Genomic DNA, 19,877 nt, shown 5'->3' with positions numbered 1-19,877 from the left:
AAAAATATCCATACGTCATTGTACAATAATTGGTTTCAGTCCACCTGTGCATTAATTCAGGGTTTTATATTATCTTTCTTTTTTAAATAAGATATTGAATTATAGCAATGTTGAGCATCTACATATTAATTGATCCCCATAACTATGACCCTGACTGAATAGGACGTTATACTGGTCACACCAAACTAAACCAAATGTACTCACCGAAAATGTCCCAAGATTGACGCTTTCATTTTTTTCGGATACAGACTCCATCATGAATCCGAGAAATACTGTATGTGCCGGCAGTGTGCCATTTATAGTTACTGAAAAAAAAACAGAAATGAACATTAGATATGAAAATATAAGTCAATTACAAATCAAATTTAATTATGGTTTCGACCAAATAAACGACCTAAAGAACTGAAAAAAATGGTGGGACACCTCATAGAACCAACTTTGGACTAACCTTTCACAAATCATTGTTTATTAGAGTAACCCCAAAATCTGTTTGCAAAAGAAATCAAATAAAGAAACCGATGTTTTTCATATTTTCAGTCTGCATTTAATTTGGATTAAATGAATGAGAGGCTTTCAAAAAGATGCTTTTCTTGGTAGTGGATGCTAATTGGGTCAAAACGTTCTTAGAAATCATATTAAATCTTCATGAAACATTGTCCCACTCTGCTCACTAGTTTGTGTATTATGTTGGTAAATAAGTCTTATTAATGAAAGCATTCCCCAAGGGGCTATACACACCTGCATAAGATTATAAAGTTCACAATTAGTTTAAAGCTGACTAATAATGCAATTTGATATCAAAACCTTAATAATACTTAAAACTTTAATTGACCATTAGTTTAGTTAACGAATTTAGCATGATGAACTGTCCTGACGACTGTATTATTTAAACAATTTCTTTAATACTTTGTATTACATATATTGAAAATATATTTAAAGAAGTCCTACCTTTTATTTCAGTTGTGCACAATACTGTTTGATAAGAGATATATGTATTTTACTTTGTCTATCAATACATACACTTTTGCAAACTTTGTATTACATGTTTTGTATTCTTCTTTCAAACAGTAATATATTTTATTTCAATGGCTCACGATTAAACTAGATATTGTTTATCAAAACTCTATGTATATTATATTGCTTTTCAAGCACTGAAAGTCTATGATACATATACTTCTTACAAAATTTGTGTTAAATATCTTACATTGTGTATTTCAGTAATAGGATTATTGTATATTCCCAATGGTTCACAATATTGCTTAACAAAACGTATATGCTTTACATACTTTTTCAAGCACCGAAAGCCTGATACATTTACATATGAACATTTTTCTCAATACTTGCAGTGTAACGGTTCAATCCATTAATGGTTATCATCTATTCATTGATGTTCAATGACACATGTTATTGCAAGATTCATATGCTAATTCTGAAGATATATATATAGTATGTGTACAAAGCTACCATACCTGTGTATAATATGTATAGAACTGTATTGGTAAATTACTTTTTCAAGTGATAAGTATGCAAATAAAATTGGTAAGTTTTTAAAGAAAAACAAAAAAATAAACTGCTATTAGAAAATAACATTCTACATTATAGTATTAGAAATCTGATTAACCCATTCCCCCTGCAGCCACATTTGAACTCTTCCAAAACTAAAGCTGGAACAGATCATTATAAAATTTCAGGGGCGAATGAGTTAAAAATATACTTGACATCAGATAGTTTGTGATATACATGATGCTGATGACTAATTCACATTTCTTGGTAAATGTCAATATATTTCAGAAAATAAATTCCTCTCTTATAGGAAGTATATCAAAGACACGAGGTCGACTTGTCACTTCATAAACATCCCAGAACTAAAAGCTAAAGCTGATAAAGGCATTTGTTATGCCTTGAAGAAGTGGAAAACATGTAGGAATAATAATCCCATTTCTTTTCTTTATCATAAATCCTAATGAGCAAAGTTTGCAAAGTGATTTTTTGTTTATTTTGGTAACTTGAGTAAGTCAGAGCTGATATTGGATTATGAGATCAATGATAATCTCCAATACAAATACAGTATATTGAATATTTTCCTAAGTACGCACTCAAAGCATTGCTAAGTTATTTTCTAGTTTTAATCAAATAATATGTTAATCTTTTTTGTACTAATAGCTAATGGGAATGGAAATTAAGTCTACCAACTTTAGATAATTTTAACCACTGCACATCATATTGCCTATTCTAAAACCAATATGTCTAGAAGCTACGTACAGAACTAAAACGTTATTTTTTGTCAGTATTAAAAAAAGGAAAAAACTCTTTGATTGGGAACTGATTTTAGGCTACTGGTAACAAGTTTCTAGCAATTCATTAGAGATTTTGCTTTGTTTGCGTTGTATCTAACGTCATAAGATGAACCAAAACAGCTTCACTTTTTAACTTTCAGTCTGGGTTAAGTTGATTCTTATTGACTGTCTTGTTATGCCAGACTATGACGACTCGATTGTAAGTATACATATTCCAATTGTAAGTTCTGTGAAAAGATACTGTGAATATTATTTGACATCGAGCATTTAAATTTTCAATGCCAAAATATGTTCGATTTCTGATTTTAAGGGCAAATTACAAACTTATGGGGGATCTTTTATCCGAATTCAGCCGAGAAAACCTTGACAGAGACTTAGGAGCTCTAAGAACTCCGTTAGTCCGTTAGGTGACCAATACCGCGTCACTTTCATTGTTAAAGAATGTGGGCTGGTCAGTGAAGATGTCCTTTGCTAACCTTACAAAGGTCAGAGAGTACGTCATATCACTTGGAGGCTGCTGTTTGACGTCCAGACAGCACACAGGTGCGACGTTATGCATGGCTGCGAGCCTCGTGCCTCAAGTGACCGTCAGTGCGTATGATCTTAATCACTTAAATGTCTTTGTGCATTTTCTTAAGTCAATCAATCCTCACAGGGGTCTAAAGTGCAGACTGTATTTGACTTGAAAAGGATATCATTAAATTAGCAAACTCAATTTCAAATTATCAAGTTCTTAGACTCTAAAGAGTTCTTAATTGCTTTAAAAGTGTCGTTATAGTCACTATTTATCAAATTTATTGGGACATTGATGTTTCTTATTTCAAAAAATATAAATTGCCTACTAATTAGCGACAAAATGCTGACGAAAATGATGTTGTTTCGATATTGTCAAGCAGCACCGGGTACCCATATAACTCTTTTTGAACACAGTCTTATGTTAAAGTTGAGGTAGTGCTGCCGCCTCAGAACAATTTGTGCGTATGTCAGTTTGCTTTTTATGTTTCCCTTTCTGCTTCAAGGGAACCACATTTGTGTAGAATGGGCGTCTATGGACATCTACCTCATGTACTGCGTGGGTTAAAAACATGCAGTCAGTTTTGGCATCTTTAAATAGTATTCTTCATTTTATTATTATCATTCAATTTTTAAAACACTTCAATATTGGCTAAACATTTGCACTTCGATTACTGTGAACTATCGGTAATAATAATTACAATATATATCACAGTTATCTCCCTTTATTTTACTCCGTCAGTATAAAATTCAAGCGCGCGATAACTTGACAAATTACGTGTATACCATATTCATCATGATAGTTTTTAAAAGTGAGGAAAGGTGATTTTATTTATATTTATGCAATTCGTGACAATAAACAGGTCCTGTTTCACTTGTGTATGGAATGGGATCGTGATTTAAATAAGTTTATGGCCTTTAATAATTTAGCATACTTGTCAATTATGTAATACATATTCACCGGCAATAGGCCTAACATGAATATTTTTGTCACATTTTTTTTGCCTTTGGCGATATGAGACTACAAATTTATGTCAATAAAATTGCAATCAAATTCGCCAGCGTGATATCACCGTTCTCTTAGTCGTCGCCGCCAACATTATAGTTACCTAAGAACCAGTACCTCTTTATAAGTATGGAATTTGACCTGGAACTTTTTTTATTACAGCAAAACAAACAAATGTTTATATTGATTGCGAGTAGAAGTTTACTCAGACAGTGCTAATTTCATTTTCTCATGTGTCAATATTATCCATTTACGTCACACGCCTTGGATTTCGTAAAGTCATGGTTAATTCGGATATAGTGCTATATACAATGGTTAAACTGGGTTGTACCTCCACGAGCTGACAAACATACCGATCTCTGTTGGTACTATAGTCGTGTTTGTACAAAGTGCAAAAGAAACCACACATACATGGAATAACTTCTTTTGAAATTTCAACATGAAAAATAAACATAGAAATAAAATAGTATTTTGTGGGTTGCATTTTACCTTTAATTTGGGTATCTTTCCAATGCAAGGTATTTCTCGTATTTGAATAAGCGCTCGGGTATCCCGGGTTTGTGTTAGCATAACAAACAACTAAATACACTCTCACAGCGCTAGATTTTGCCCCAAGTCTGTACCGCGAAGATACTGGTACGGACATAAATTGGTTACTGATTCAAAGGAGATTCGACATTCAACAGAAGGGTCGATAATCCAAGTAATGGGAGGTAAATATTGTCTCTCAGGGGAGATAACACATATTTACTTAAGATACCACGTTTGAGGTGCTGTACAATTATTAGAAATAAAAGGTGTTTTTTTTAAACAATTAGTTGAACATTTTTTTAAATGATGACAAAATTTTATTGATAGTATGTTTTTTACGGGACTTTTACAATGCTATTGGTCACGTCAACCGTCGTTTTTGTTTTTGTTTTTTTATCCAATTATCAGCCCAGCCCATCTAAGGAGATACCAGGTTTTGATAGTCAAGTAAAGCCGTTGTTTCCCGTGTAAGGATTCAACCTACGGTTAATCATTTGTAAATGCCCCCAAAAGGCCATATAACACGGCTATCAAGTGTGGAAGACGAACGATTTCGAGTGTCAGATACTGTGCCGTAACCACTTTAAAAGAAGAAATGAAGGAATTTACAGATTTGATGTGACTATAGTTCGTGGTAGCTAATTGAGAGTTGAAATGCATTGATAAATGCAGACAAATTACCCGGTGAGGTGATGATCCCGCTTGAAAAGTTGAGTTCATTACCCGCAATATGGAATCTTTAAGTCAGCCAAAGCAAATGGTACTTAGGCCTAATTATATTATGCAGTGTTAAGTAAACATTTGACATTCGCTACATATGCAGTTTGTGTGGATTCTCCTGGCACCCCCTGTAGTCAGCGTGATACAGCAGTAATCGTGACCCATTTAATTCATTAAAATCACGTGGTTTTATATCAATTATGAGCCAAGTTGAAGTACGTAATAATGAGAAGGGTTTGTTGAGGGTCGGAGTAAGGCTGAATCCCACCTACTTATATCCGAACCCACCCGTACTCCTGTCTGATCAATATTTACACATCTCAATATAGACAGCGATAAGTACCTCCCTAATGAAGTTATGCAGTCCGAGAATTACTTCTACTTCTACCTCGTGGTAATACTGTGCCATCTACCTAGCCCAGTTTACACCCGTCGATGGTTTCTTGCACTACTAGCCATATAACAAAGTTTACGTTCTTGTTCCTCAACTATTCTGTTTACTGTGAAATCATTGTATTTGATGGGGGTTTATTTTTCGCGGATTTCGTTTTTTGCCCAAAATACAGAGTATTGCAAGGAGGACGGGCCTCTGAACTATTCCACCTTATACGTGTACTCTGTTTTCTGATTGGCTGTTTATCCCACCGCTGCCACCAAAGCGAATCTGGAGATTGCGATAATACTGTGCCACAAGAACGGCTGAGCTGACGATGACGAAGAATTCAAAGCAAAAGGACGAAGGAGGAAAGGGAGCGATTTTTCGTGACTTTGGATGATATTCTGCCATTGCAATATCTGTATACGATGTGAATGAAAATGAATTTGAACTTATCCAGAGATGTGGCTGAGGTATTAAGTGTTCTCATAACAGTAAATCTAAACTGACGTGTCGCATCGCTTTTACTTGAAGTTGCTACCTCATATGCACGCATCATTACCATATAACTTGTTCGCTTATGATATGACTCGCAAACTTAAAAGCATTTACCGTAGCCATAACATTTCAAAGGTAAATGACAATGAATTGAGGAGATGATATCTACAAATTATATAACACAGAAAACTTGTAATAAATTGGAGATGCTAGTGTTAATAGTCGATTTTATGTTTAGTGACGGGACCATCTCCCCTGTGATGGCTAAGCATACTGATGGCGAGATATAAGATTTTTTGTTCCCTATTTCACTTGTAATATGTACCTTTTCATGTGGTTTGATCTTTCCATGTGGCTCGTATAATCGGATGTCTCGGGGTTTTTGTGTGATGTACTTTTTATCGTTATCTGTCATCAGTACAGGTACTTTGATATAATAAATGTATTGGAACAACTCTACAATTACAGATCTAATGCACACGGTTCTTTCTAACTGACGATCCGGAATTCCGCTTCACCTTTTCCAAAGGGCCATTGACAAAATTCGATTTCTCTAGTTTTTTATTTTGTCATGTAAAAGATCAAGACAAGACAATTTGATAGGAAGTGTACAATGCATACGTGATTGTGTACCTGTATCGTTAAACTTCCCAACTGACTAATTACCATGCTTTACTCTGTAATTAACTCAGAGACAGGAAGTTGCGAAAATCAGCTTGATGATACGTTCAAATTTCGTTTACCTCATCATCCGTACGAATTTGCTCTTTCAAAATGACGTACATTTACTTCCAAATTCAATGTTAAGAGATTGAACATTTTTGTTTGTTTATATTTATTGTTGTCGTTGATATGCTACCGAGTTTTGGTGGACTTAAATTTCACAAAAAATACACATGTAAACATCATAGTAATAAAGTAACTTCTATCTCTGCCGTAGATCGGCGTCAATGATCACCTCGGGTTCGGTTCAGCGATAGAATGCGGAGGTTAATAATTTAACACATTAACTTAATGTGACTATATCTACGACTCCACCTCTAAGCTACTCTGGTTTATAAAGAAAACGTGTCTGAAATGTATTCTACGTATCTTCTATCTAATGTAATGTGACTTAATTAACAAAGTCGACCTAGTAGGGGGTGGATCGTTAACTTATCGCCTGTTGGTAACTATGCATGCGCAATATTTAAAAGTATTTCCCGATCACGTCTTCGATCTACGCCCTAACAACAGACTATTTTGTGTGTTAGCATAGTGTTGCTGCAATAGACGTAGCATTAGTAAACCGTTTTCTGGCGGAACCGGGAATTGGGATTTTCCACATCGGGTCATTGTCGCCCCCTGCGCTGTCTATCTATTTATCAAATTACTATTGTCATGTTTCATTTTGGGTTAACCAAAATCTTTGAGTTAAAATTTAAGCATTAACAGTCTAGAACAATAATTGTTGAATTTTTATTTTCTCGTTTTATTATTCTGGTTTCTATTTAACGTCGGATCATCCGATAACTGATATGCATTTGACATCTCTTGTATATATCATTTATGTAATCCTGTAAAGTCTAGGCTGCTGTGACTCTTTTATTGACTACTTGTCGACAATGCCTTCATCGTGTGGGTTCGTCTAAGATCCGAAAACAATACTTGACACGAGTATTATCATCACGGTCCCCTGTACTCTTACATAACCGACATTTTATATTGGGATAGACCTTGATGTGATTTGGTATTACTTGGCAACATAAGATAGGTTTACAGAACAATTACCAAATGCCATAATGCCTGTCTTAGGTTAAATAAATCATTTGTGGAAAAAGTTTAAATGTTTTGTTGTATATTGCAGCGCATTTGCCAATACAAAGGCTATGAAAAATCAGCGGGAGTCTCTAAAGTAATAATAGTCTGTGGAATATTGGGTTTAGATATTGCGCAGCAGAGATGAAATCCTGATACTAGATATTTAGATATCATACAGATATATACAAGTTTCTGTCTTCACTGCATGGGTTTGTATGTACCTTTAACACATTGGCTGTTAAGGACAACATTGGTTACTATAAGTCATAAGTGCCTTTACTCTGAACGACTCCTTTCTTTCAAAAACAAATGGAGCATGGAACATTAAATGGTTATTGATGGAGAAGAAATGAACTATCATGTATCAATAAACACAATGTCAATTTGGATCACAGTGACAAGATAACCTGAACGCATGACAGATATTTTGTGATACCGTATCTTTCAAGGTCAAGGTTAAGCAGAATACACATATCGCAAAAAGTGGTGAAATAAACAATAGTCCTGACTGTTCAGAGGCCAACGCCATCATTGCTCTCCAATATGTACTATTTGAAATTTTAATATTAGTTACGCAATATAACAGTTACATTTTATGGGAAAATGCTGTATATATATGGAAACCGCAAAAGTCACAATGAGGTGACGCTGAGCTCACAAATCGTGATTTGTGTTACGTTTAGTTACAACACACATACAGACAGTCCTCCTACACACATTTACCACACACCTACACACCCAATCGTATTAACGCCTCTAGGAAAATCTAGAGCTAAAACTTAAACGACATTTCAAGATATTGCAACAATGGAGGTGATGCATCCAATCTTTATTTGCTCATTTGCTTCATTTGTTAGCTATTGTAGGCAGATCTCGACTGTTCAGTGACAGTCACGTTAGGAACAGTCTTGTTCAATCGGACTCTTATTCGTTATATTTACGTTTGCGAAGTAAAACGTGTCCAATCAAAACTCCTCAGATGTAACTGTCGAGCAATGTTTTACATCCGAGAACGATTGAACAAGTGTCTGGTTAAAACAGTGGTTCTCGCACACGTTAATAACGTAATAATACAGAGTCATTTTCTCGCACAATTTATTGACGTAATAATAAAGCGTTATTTTCTCACACAAGTTCATGACATAATACACATGTAATACAGAGATAACAAAAGCAGACGATTTAGGACACCTGTCCAAATGTAGACTTCCCTATTCTGGTTTTGTTATTACGTGTTCTGTCTGATAAGAATATTTTATGTTTCGCTGAGTGAGTGAAATCTTAATTACGTTTTATTCAATGACATAACACCACAACACATCGACAGGTGTAGAAAATACATCTTCAGAGCAGACGTCAGTTTATCATACAAGTACCAAGTTCCTTTCATCCGCATCTTCGGTGTCTATACCGCAATAAGCGCCGTACGTGGTCCGAAATCTCGCCGTTGACGATATCTTAACGAATCGTCGTTACGATGAGAGGCCACCAACCCTGAGAAGGAGTGATCAAACGAAAGCTCGAGATGTTGTCTCTATACGATGATTATCAGTTCAAGGGTAAAGTACACCCCATTAAACTGTCGGCTCAATGAGCATAATATACACACATCATCAAAATAACAGCTCACACGCTGACACGTATACGTCATAGAGTAAAATTAAAATCAGAATAGGTTCGTTATTACATACTTTCCCTGTTACATGCTATGAATTATAAGGGGGCACAGTGTCGGGAGTGTTGAGACCCCATAGGTGTCTTTAACAATATCGTTAATTGTTGTGAGAATTAAGTCAACATCGAAGAATATCAATGGCCAATTAATGGCGTCACCTTCAATACTCATGGGGTCTAACACATTAATAAGAGCGATACACATAATAGAACTGAGAGCACGTGGACACAATAGACAGAAAAAATACCTCATACAATCGTAAAAATCAGTACGTAAAAAAGTGAAGTTACGAAAAAAGTCCCATACCTTCCGAAATGTTGGTCTTTGGGACTATTTCAGCTACAAATTATGAGTTTTGAAGTTCAGAAAATTAGAATATATTTATATAAGAAAAAGTTGACTATCGCCAAAAGGTGGGTTAGGACACCGGCGAGCTAAATCATAAATCGGGTCATTTGGTTGACTGATGTTGTTCGTTATGGCGGAAGAATTACTGTAACGTTCTCAGGACCGCGCCAAATACCTCGCGCGACAGATACAGATGTGATAGCACGCGAATAACGGGATGAGGACCTCTCGCGCCTCGGGTCACACTTGGCTTCTGAAGACCACATCAACTCGCCAACGTAGAATAAATGTTGTTTTAAATGAAGTCATTATTTACCCCCGGTTTGCGCGATGGCAAAGACATATGTATGTTACGAAGGACGCTGGCGAATTTCCGAACTCTAATACCTGTTGGCGAAGGTTGTGGAAGGTAGGTGCGTATGTACAGGTCGGTCGATAAAACGTATCGGAGGGGACACATGAGGTCAAACCTTCCCCAATATAGTGATTTATATGTAATGGCCGGGTCATTGTTTGGTGGTGATAACGGTCCACACACAAAGTCGCACCGGTCACAACATTAATGTCCGTAAATGGATCTTTTACGGCCACTTACTGTCCATAGTGAGCTTCTACAGACATAAATATCCCGAGGAAATCTACAAATTAATTAAAGGGTGATATCTCACTTCACTTAAAGTAAAGGATAAACAACAAACGATGACGTTTCACACAAAAAAGACTAGCGAATAAAGACAAGAGATATTGACTGTCAATACTTTCACTGAGGTCCGGGTCGACCCAGATCAAAATGGCGTCGGTGGGATTAGAGGGGCGATCTGTGTTTCCGTTTTATCACTGTTACTACCTAACACGGGATTTCTATATTTGTTTTCGCTGCAGCTACAAAGGTTTATAAATGTATGGGCTTTACGCCTATCACTTTTTCTTTTATATACTAAATAAAACTCATTTTTGACAACGCGACACCAATACGTGGGTGACCATATTGTGGAGAAACAAGAATGTTTCCGACGCGGAAAACATGTGTTGCCGTGAAATATCGATTTCACTACAAAAATCTACAATACTTGTTAAAGTAGAAACTCTTGCGTTGTAAAATTAGACGTTACCATCACCATTGGCGTGCAATAAACTCCACAGAATTCTTTCATGTATAAAACTTCATTTCTAACGATGTGTCCAATTGTACATCCTGTTCAAAATTACTTGTATCTAGATATCGAATTAGCGACGCAAAGAAACCGGAATCAATTACGAGTGTACCGATTACAATCCCATATTTTTTTCGGAAGCAGGTTTAAAATTGCATGAAGTAATTATTTTACACGGGTGACTGAACTCTAGTTGATATCATGATCTCTGTCAGAAGATAAACTTCTTGTTATTTTATAACTCTTTAGTCTGTTTTTCTTGTTTTCTTGTGATGGCAAGAGTTTTCGTGAATATAACCTTACGACCCTCGCGTGTAGCTATATGTGTATTTTGATTGACAGGTATTATTTGTGTAAAAAAAATCGTGTTTCCATTGGAGATAATGACATCATATCCAACCTTAGAGTCAAATATGAAAAAATATGTATTCATGACATGGAAAACTTATAAATGATATGATATGATATAGGTTATAGACGGTTTCCCGCTAAAATGACCTCTGAGCTAGAAATTCTGCGCTTCCCTATAAAAAACTATGTTTTCTTTTGTTCGTGATGGATAAAAACAATGAATTCAATTAATCTATATGCATGTCTTTTATCAAAATTCATATTAAACCGGTCTGTCCTAAAGCAAGTCGACAACACTATAAGAATTGTGCCTTGATTTTCTGTATTTATAAATTCAACTTTAGTCAAAGTTTGTCTATATATTCAAATCGCTTGTCAGTTTTAAAGTTCAACCTTTAAAATGAATCAAAGATCTTCTGAAACAACAATGACACTAAGGTCAGCCGGGCCACAGAAAGAAACATTAAATTTTTCCACATTAAAGTTCATCTGCAATTGTAATGAATATTCCATTACGTAAACTGCCGATTTTATCATTTATGTAATACGCATCTGTTATTTAAAGCTATCATTTTCTTTATTTATACATTTTATGTGCAAGAGGAATACAAAACATTTGGTGAGTATTTATTGCAATCCAAATTTTCTCCCTAGAAAACACATCAGCATGCCATGATACCATAAAACCTGTAGTCTGCTACAGCCTGACGAGACGGTCTAATAATAGGTTTGTTGTCAGATTTGATATGAGGCAATATAACGAAATATTCCTCCACTTCAAAAAGGTAACTTGAAGGAGATACATTTGCTTTAAAACTTCACATCATAATAATATCCTTTTATCTGATAAGAGTGTTCGCCAATATATCAATTTAATGTCATATCGATGATACGTGCGTTAGTGGCCCACAGGGACTTGTAAATTACCGGGAGGGAGACGGTCCTTTTATATAATATATATATATATATACATACCCTCTTCCGTTTTATACTACAAGTTCCTGTGTAGTTAACGTACATATGTATAACCCAGTCTACTTTTAAAACGTACGTGTACTATAAGGGAAGGACATATACAACTAACTTTAATAAAGTAACGTTAAAAGGAAGATGATTTAATGGGGGAATCTCTAACCAAATAGAGACCCTATTGGACATTCCATACCGGGTCGGGATTTACTTGAAAAGTTGATGAATGGCTGTTGTTAATGTAGGCACGTTTAGATATACAGACATATCATCTATTTCTTTTCCTTTTAATACAACAGGGATACATCATTTAGGAAAGAATGATATGGCTTTTTAAATTCCTGTGTAAATTATCCAGTAGTTTGGCTGTATTGGATGGGACTACCAATGACGTAAATCTGAACCGCCATTCGGACCCGTCTGTTATAATACGTACATGTTCTGGTAATGGCAAAATCAAATTTTACAGAGTAACAGTAATTTGACTAAACGCGATGATTAGTTCACGTATTCGTAGTAATTGTTATCCCCAAAACGCACAAAATAATGGTAAGGGAAAATTAACACACTCTAATTTTAGCGCAAGATGTCTGACGCGAAAGCATGCAGTAGTCAGTTCATTTGCGATTCATTGAAAGATAAGTTCTATCAAAATAAGGACTCAGTTGTTCATCGTTTAAATCTAACTTGGCGACAATTCAAGAAGATATTTGAAGTTCTGGTGCCCGGGTTCAAATCTAGGACATGACATTTCAGTTTCCTCTACTGGTATTTATAAGAGATGACCGCACGCACTCTCCGCTGAGACAGAAACAATAGATTTTTGGACAGATGAAGAAGAATGTACGTGTTACACGTTGTCCAGGTGTGGACGAGTTTGTTTATCACATTATTGTCTCATTTGTTACCATTAAAGTCCATAGTCATTTGTTAGGTGTCTACATGTCGCCAAATCGTCCCCACATCATTAATATCTCAAACTTCGTCCTAAGAATGTCACAGTTTCGTTCCAACTTAATTAATATCTTGAGCACACAATTCTAACCGGTCCTGTCAGTGACATATTCACCGCTAAGAGACAATCAGACGAAGACATTTAATACCCCATTTTCATCATTTATCGACACGTTACACTCAGGATTTGTGTAACATGTAATATGGATTGGAATACATATTTTTTTCCACACCTGTGCTTGATTAATGATAATCTTCGGATAGATATGTAATAAGTATACTCTAACAGGTGTCATACTCTAAAGATATATATCTTACTTCGTTATTACGACTTCACACAATCTCAGCTAGAAATATATTACGATCGAGTCCCACTCGACATACATGGCTGACACGTTTTGCTATTTCCAGTTATGGAGATTCTAATATTAAAAGCCGATCAGGAAATATCCGGATTTGCATGCATGTATTATGTACGATTGAGAACACTCGTCGGAATCCTAAAGGGGCATTCTGGTGCAACAGTATATTGGAACAATGTGACTGGCAGCACACACTAATCTACCGCTATACTGTTCCTTGGCGAGTTACCTAATCCGTGAGCGGCTGAGCGGCAATTGGTCCCGGCGTGGTAGTAGACCCTCTTCCTAAATCGCCATCAAGAGGCCTTGTATTGTTACCCTAGGTCACAGCGTACTTAAACCAGCTTAGCAGTTCATACCTACATATCGGACATTAAGCCCTTCAGTTTTTTCTTACTTAATAGCTTTCTTTTTCATTCGTTCATAACATTTCCGAAGCTATGTTTACGCCGTGTGCCTGAACTGTAGGGTGTGGTGGCTCCCATTGTATTACTGTACAATGGTCTATCTTCTACATGTTGATTGTCACACACCCGTCGTTATGATAAGTTAAGGTCTGATTATTGAAAAGTATACTTCCAAACCAAATTACTGTTATTTTAAAATCAATTCCGAATTCTTTAAGATTTTCGGGATTTTTCAACCTCTGGAATATCTTACCTAAATGGAGATATGTTATAGAAATGAATAATTCAGTCCCTGATAACTATAATTTTAAACTCCATTTCGATTGCAATATGCTGATCAAGATTGTTTTTCCAGAATACAGAAGTCATTCCGGATTGAATATTACATGTAAATAAAGTGTATTTGTAATTAATCTTGTTTTTTTTTCGTTGCTGGCTTGAAGAAACCAATCGTTGTCCGCTTTTAACAGAAAACAGAGTTACGAGAAAAATATTTGTTGTTGGTATTTTGAATCATAATGCAGCTTTACCACATTGCATGTTATATAGCATAACGGTCGTTTGGCAGAAGCTGTAAATCGTCTCCTATGTAAGATGTTCAAGCCGGAATGGCAGCTCCGGCGATATGGAAGAAAGACGCCCAAGTAGTTTCGAAATGCATAAATGTGAACGGCATACATTGATATTTGTTGCACAGCAAGATGCTTTCCAAATGACAACATAATTTAAGCCCGTCACGTCAAATAGATTTATTTACACTTATACTAAATACACCGACATATATCAATTTATCCTTCTGTTCCATATAGTCACATAACCCTATTGAAATACAAAACCTATAGATCAGCGGTGTAAATGTGTTTTGTAAAGGGAAAGAATACTCAGCTGGGGGCTATGTCATCTGTTTACTTTGGAATTCCAATGCAGTGTTAAGGGTTGTTTGATAATTTTGATATAATTACGTGTGTGTCTGGTTCCCCTCAGATCGGCGATAATCGGCGACTCCACGTGGCCACGCCCTGTTTTCATGGTTTGTTAGGGAACCAGAGGAGTGTGTATTCTTTGTTTGTCTTTCATATAAGTTGCTTTATAAATGAATATGGATAATTTTTGCACCGAAATTCCGGAGAACATTTGTCCCCAAATTGTTCCAAATAATGCACGTCCATTGGTACAGTAGTTCGCACGATACCAGTGACGTCACATCTCCATTTTTACCGTGACATCACAATATTGGAACTATCGACCGATTGACCTATATCATTTTTAATTCTGGTCACTGAGATAAGACAAACCTAAAATGGTGATATCTTATGATGCTGACATCTTATGACGTGACACATCCGCCAGAAACTAAAAAAATTGTCGCAAACCAGCCTCATCATGGTCATTGCGTGTGTAATTAGTTTGAAAATTAATCAAAACAATGACCACCTCTTAAAGTACATACGACTCTAATGAGAGGTACAGGCGACCCCGCTAATTGATGAGAGCTTTTACTGTTTTTGTTTGTCTGTCGTCATGGATGTCAGATGATGTAAAAACAATTGTTCTTTTTTCGTCGACCATGTCATCTCGCACCGGACGTAGATCTCGTCAGTATCTCGCCAAGCGTGCACATAACTTGTACAACATGCGGCGTCATCCGAGCGCTTGATACAAGTACACTTACACTAAGGCGCGAAAACAAACAAAACGTTTTCCCGATTTTAGTTCTAATTATGTATGTATACATTTCAAATGTACTGTTGTAAGTGTTCCGGTCTTATTTCAGGATGATGAAGCGGTTTACCAGAGGTAACTGAAACATCCTTCCTTTGGCCCCAAGTGGCAGAAAGCAAAAGTCTGTTTTGTGTGACGTTGTATTGCTATAGAAAGGACAGCGATAGTTAAAACACACCCCAAGGTACAGACAACTGGTGGGAAAAGGAACAAAACTTAACAGTCAGCAGATGGAACGTGTCTATGATGAGAACAAATGTGCCATCTTTCAAAAAGTGTTGAAGATCCAGAGAGTAAAGTAACACACACACAAACAGTTGTATCAAGTTGCATAGAATCGTTACATGAATGCGAAAAGTACTTGTATTGCTATCATCCATTTACAATGTACATTTTTATAATGTTAAGTGTGCCTTTTAATCTAAGATGAAATCAAGTCGATAAAATGGTCATTTCGCAAGCGATGGCATTATCGCAACGGAACAAATGCATGAATATTTGTAAAGCATTATATTTTTTTGTTATGATCTGGCGGACCACATATTCGGACATTCTTTGATACTTCCGAAAACAGTTATGACGTAAATTAAACACAGTTTTTAGTATAAGCAAACGACAACAGTCATTACTGAGACATAAAAAGGAGATAAAATACCTCGTCAAGAGGATAATGGTATTTAATGATCACATTTGACACAACCCCCTCTCCAGCAACGCTGATTATCAAGATTTGATATTCATCTTTAGCCAGATTAAAAGAGCATACCATGGGTATCTGTAATACTTAGAAATAACCAGAAGGAACGTACTGGCTGAACGCTTAATGTCCCTGCGAATAACTCCTAAAACTCAACGATAAATAGCAGTGTTTATAAAACGGCATTAGCAGCGCTGAAAGACCTACGGAATCTCCTTTTAATTTCACTACACATTTCCAAAGTTATCTTAGTATAGACCGATTTATTTTTTCAATAGTTTATTTACAAAATGAAAGGATCCGCAGTGAAAGCACACTATCTCTCTCATACACAAATCAGTAATTGTCAAAATATGCCACGCATGCGATACGTATCGACAATGCACCCAATACCAAGTCTTGAGTAGTCGCAGTCCCTACTATCAATATCAAATTCGAGATTTCAATTAACGGATCTGTACTATTTATAGATCAAGAGAAATATTATGATAACGTATAGCAGAGTATCACAACATTATACTGAGACTCAACAGGCTAGTTCGTAATGTGTATAAACAGTTCAACAATGATTACGTACCCACTTTTGATATTTTTCGTTTATTCGCTAAGCCGTTTACTCCAAATATCGTATATGCGTTAGAAAAAACTTCTGGTTTGAAGTTTGACGAGAAGAATGACACGTGAAAGAGACACCGAAAAAAAGCATCACTTCAATAGGCTATAAGGACATACCGGTTTTTTGGTGGAGGAGATAATCCCGGGGGTTTTTCGCAAGGAACTCCAACATTCCCCCATTACTAGAACTTGAAACATCCTTAAATAACCAAAGTTAATAGGATCTAACGAAAAAACAAACTGAAGCAAATGCAAGGTAAATATTTTTGGAAAATTTTGATAATTGCATCAGATTATTTTTTTCTCATAGTTGAAGATGCATCTACGCTTAGAGATCTTGTTAAGAAAGCATGACTGAATGAAAGTTGTTATCTGTGATCCCGATGTTGATACTCTGCTATTTGTCCCTCGGATTGACTTCCCCCACAAGTACGGTATCTCGTCATTTGCCGGTAGTATTAATGTCCGACATTCAGAACACAATACTGAAGTTTATGTTTGACACCCAAAACTTTGTACTTTATCACGCTTAAAGCTCAGCATTAGTGTCTAAAAACAAAATGAAATATTTGAGGTTAAGATGAAATTATTACCGCCGATGTCTCGAAGGCAAAGACAAATTTGCAGTAAAAGATGCTGGTAACATGCAATGGCGGTCAATGCCCAGACGACAGACAGAGTCACACTATACCCATGGCCCAGATTTGTACAAATGTGCACTGTTATGTCAAACACTTTGATGTAACCGAGTCAATATTTATTGAATGAAATTAAAATAAAATGTACATGTTCACAGAATTTCTGGAATGTATTGACGAAAGCATTGGCCTGTTTCTTGAACTTTATTTCAGACAAATTTGCAAGCTCACGGTTTGTTTAGGAACAAGACCTGCTAAAGTGTCGCCATGTTACTAATTGTGGTCTAAATATGCGTAACCGGGATCCGTTGGGCGTGTTCATATTTCGTAATATGTTCAGTTCCAAATCGTGACAGTCCGTATTTTTCACTTTAATTGAGGAAGATGTCTTCAACAAAAAGAAGCCGCGTACAACAGGGCATGTTTACCGACAAGTGACGGCTGATTATATATATATGCTAGTAAACGTTTATATCAAATACCTGTTTAACATTTCACGAACAAATTTAATTGGAGATGCCATTGTAATCAGAGATCAATTTAACAGCCGCCATGTTGGCGAACAGGTCGACAACAAGACCACCTTTCTATGCGTTTTCACAAATGTATATCTGTAGACGGGTACTCTGTCAGACAGAATTTCATAGGTCGTCGATATTGAGTTCGCTGAGGCCAATATCTGATGTTACGCTATTTACAATTCACTACTACAACATTGCTGGCATATTCTAATAGTCATAGCAAGAGTTCGTTGAATTTACCGCGACATCCACAACATGAAATAACATAATCACTAATTATATAAATGCGTATAAAAATGTAAATGGCAGACAAAGGGCAAAATGCGCCACTAATCTCTTAATTCTGATTAAAACATCGAATTGCAATTAGTAATACAAATTGTTAAGACTATTTAGAGTTGCAATACAGTACACGATGTTGACTGTGAACAAAAAAATCGATCCCGGAGTAAAGCCATCGACTCACAGGCATTATCCAACGTATTCCCACGTGTTAACTTTAGAGTAGACACTGTAGAATGTTGCACTATATATTGCGATTGGCATAGACTATTTAGGTTCATAGGAGTAGGACGACTGGTTCGCCCGTTGTCAGTATAATGTGACCGGTGGGGTGCGTTGCTTGATGTCGTCGGCGGCATGCTTCAGTGATATAGCACTATAAAAAGGGCAACAGTTCCACTATACAAAAAGACACAACATGAATATACCGCAGTCTCCTAAAACACGCACCTCGCAACACATACACACAACACACCGCATACATTGGAGGCTGTCCTTACATGACCATAGCTGTTAATATGACGTTAATTAATCAAACAAACAAACAACAAACAAAGGGTTCATAGACTGCCTCGATCCAGGTCTAAAACAACCGTCTCAAACTGTCCTGTGCAAAAGATTGCAACTCCCACACCATGCAGATGGCTAATTGTGGAATGTCAAATACCTGTATTGGACTTTACGACCAATCACGTTTATAACCGAATACATTAAGTGTCAATAAGATTGTAATCGATGATTTCCTCGTCCTTGTGGGCGGCCTTGCTTAACGAGTGACAGGAACTGTCACGTATGGATCGGCTACGACTCGGTAAAGTCGTCAAATTTCGCCTAACTTGATGAGTGTGTCAGATATATAATGATTTACAGACAAAAGGTATCAAAAGTAGGTTATCCTGATTAAAAGAAACAACTTACTTCCTGAAACGAGTTTAACTCCGTATATGTGTCGGATTCAATAAATGTGAGTGTCGCTTGAGTCCTCATTAATTAACTTCCGGAAGTAAAATTCCGAAAAGAATATTGCGATTTCTGAAAATTGTGGCAATAACAACTTACAATTGCTCTAGAACTTTGACATGATATTCCTAGTATATTTTTAATATTGATAAAATACCAATATGGCAGATTCATTTAGAGAACTCGTAAGTCACTTGAAACATTTGCTTGGTGATAAGATGATGCGGGGTTAGAACCTCGTTCTGACACTTCACAGACAGCCTCGGTATGATAATGACAGGGGCAAGTAATAAAGTCAGTCATCAACTCCCCTACCATGGTTTCTTTACGACCCGACAGCGACTTCTTTAAAGACTCTACGTTTTCCTTTCGTAACAAGTGGTTATCATGTATCTAAAGAACTATATATAGACGTATTTTCTTTGTAATTTACAAAAAATATAATTAAATTGTTATCGTCTGTCTGGGTTGCCAGCACACG

At 36.2% G+C, this 19,877-nt stretch overlaps 1 protein-coding gene across 3 annotated transcripts in view; it reads right to left on the bottom strand.

The window, feature by feature from the left end:
• Positions 1–19,877, bottom strand: part of LOC138324435 (spondin-1-like) — an 82,246-nt gene that overhangs the window by 40,968 nt on the left and 21,401 nt on the right. For all 3 annotated transcript variants that reach the window (XM_069269504.1, XM_069269515.1, XM_069269510.1), the window contains exon 2: positions 205–305. In XM_069269504.1, coding sequence (XP_069125605.1) covers positions 205–305 — 101 coding nt within the window. The remainder of the gene's footprint in view (positions 1–204; positions 306–19,877) is intronic.

Source organism: Argopecten irradians, chromosome 1 (assembly GCF_041381155.1).
Source record: "Argopecten irradians isolate NY chromosome 1, Ai_NY, whole genome shotgun sequence".
In the NCBI taxonomy this organism is placed as follows: domain Eukaryota; kingdom Metazoa; phylum Mollusca; class Bivalvia; order Pectinida; family Pectinidae; genus Argopecten; species Argopecten irradians.
Note: the sequence above shows the minus strand (reverse complement) of the source record. Positions and strands in the feature narration are given on the sequence as shown.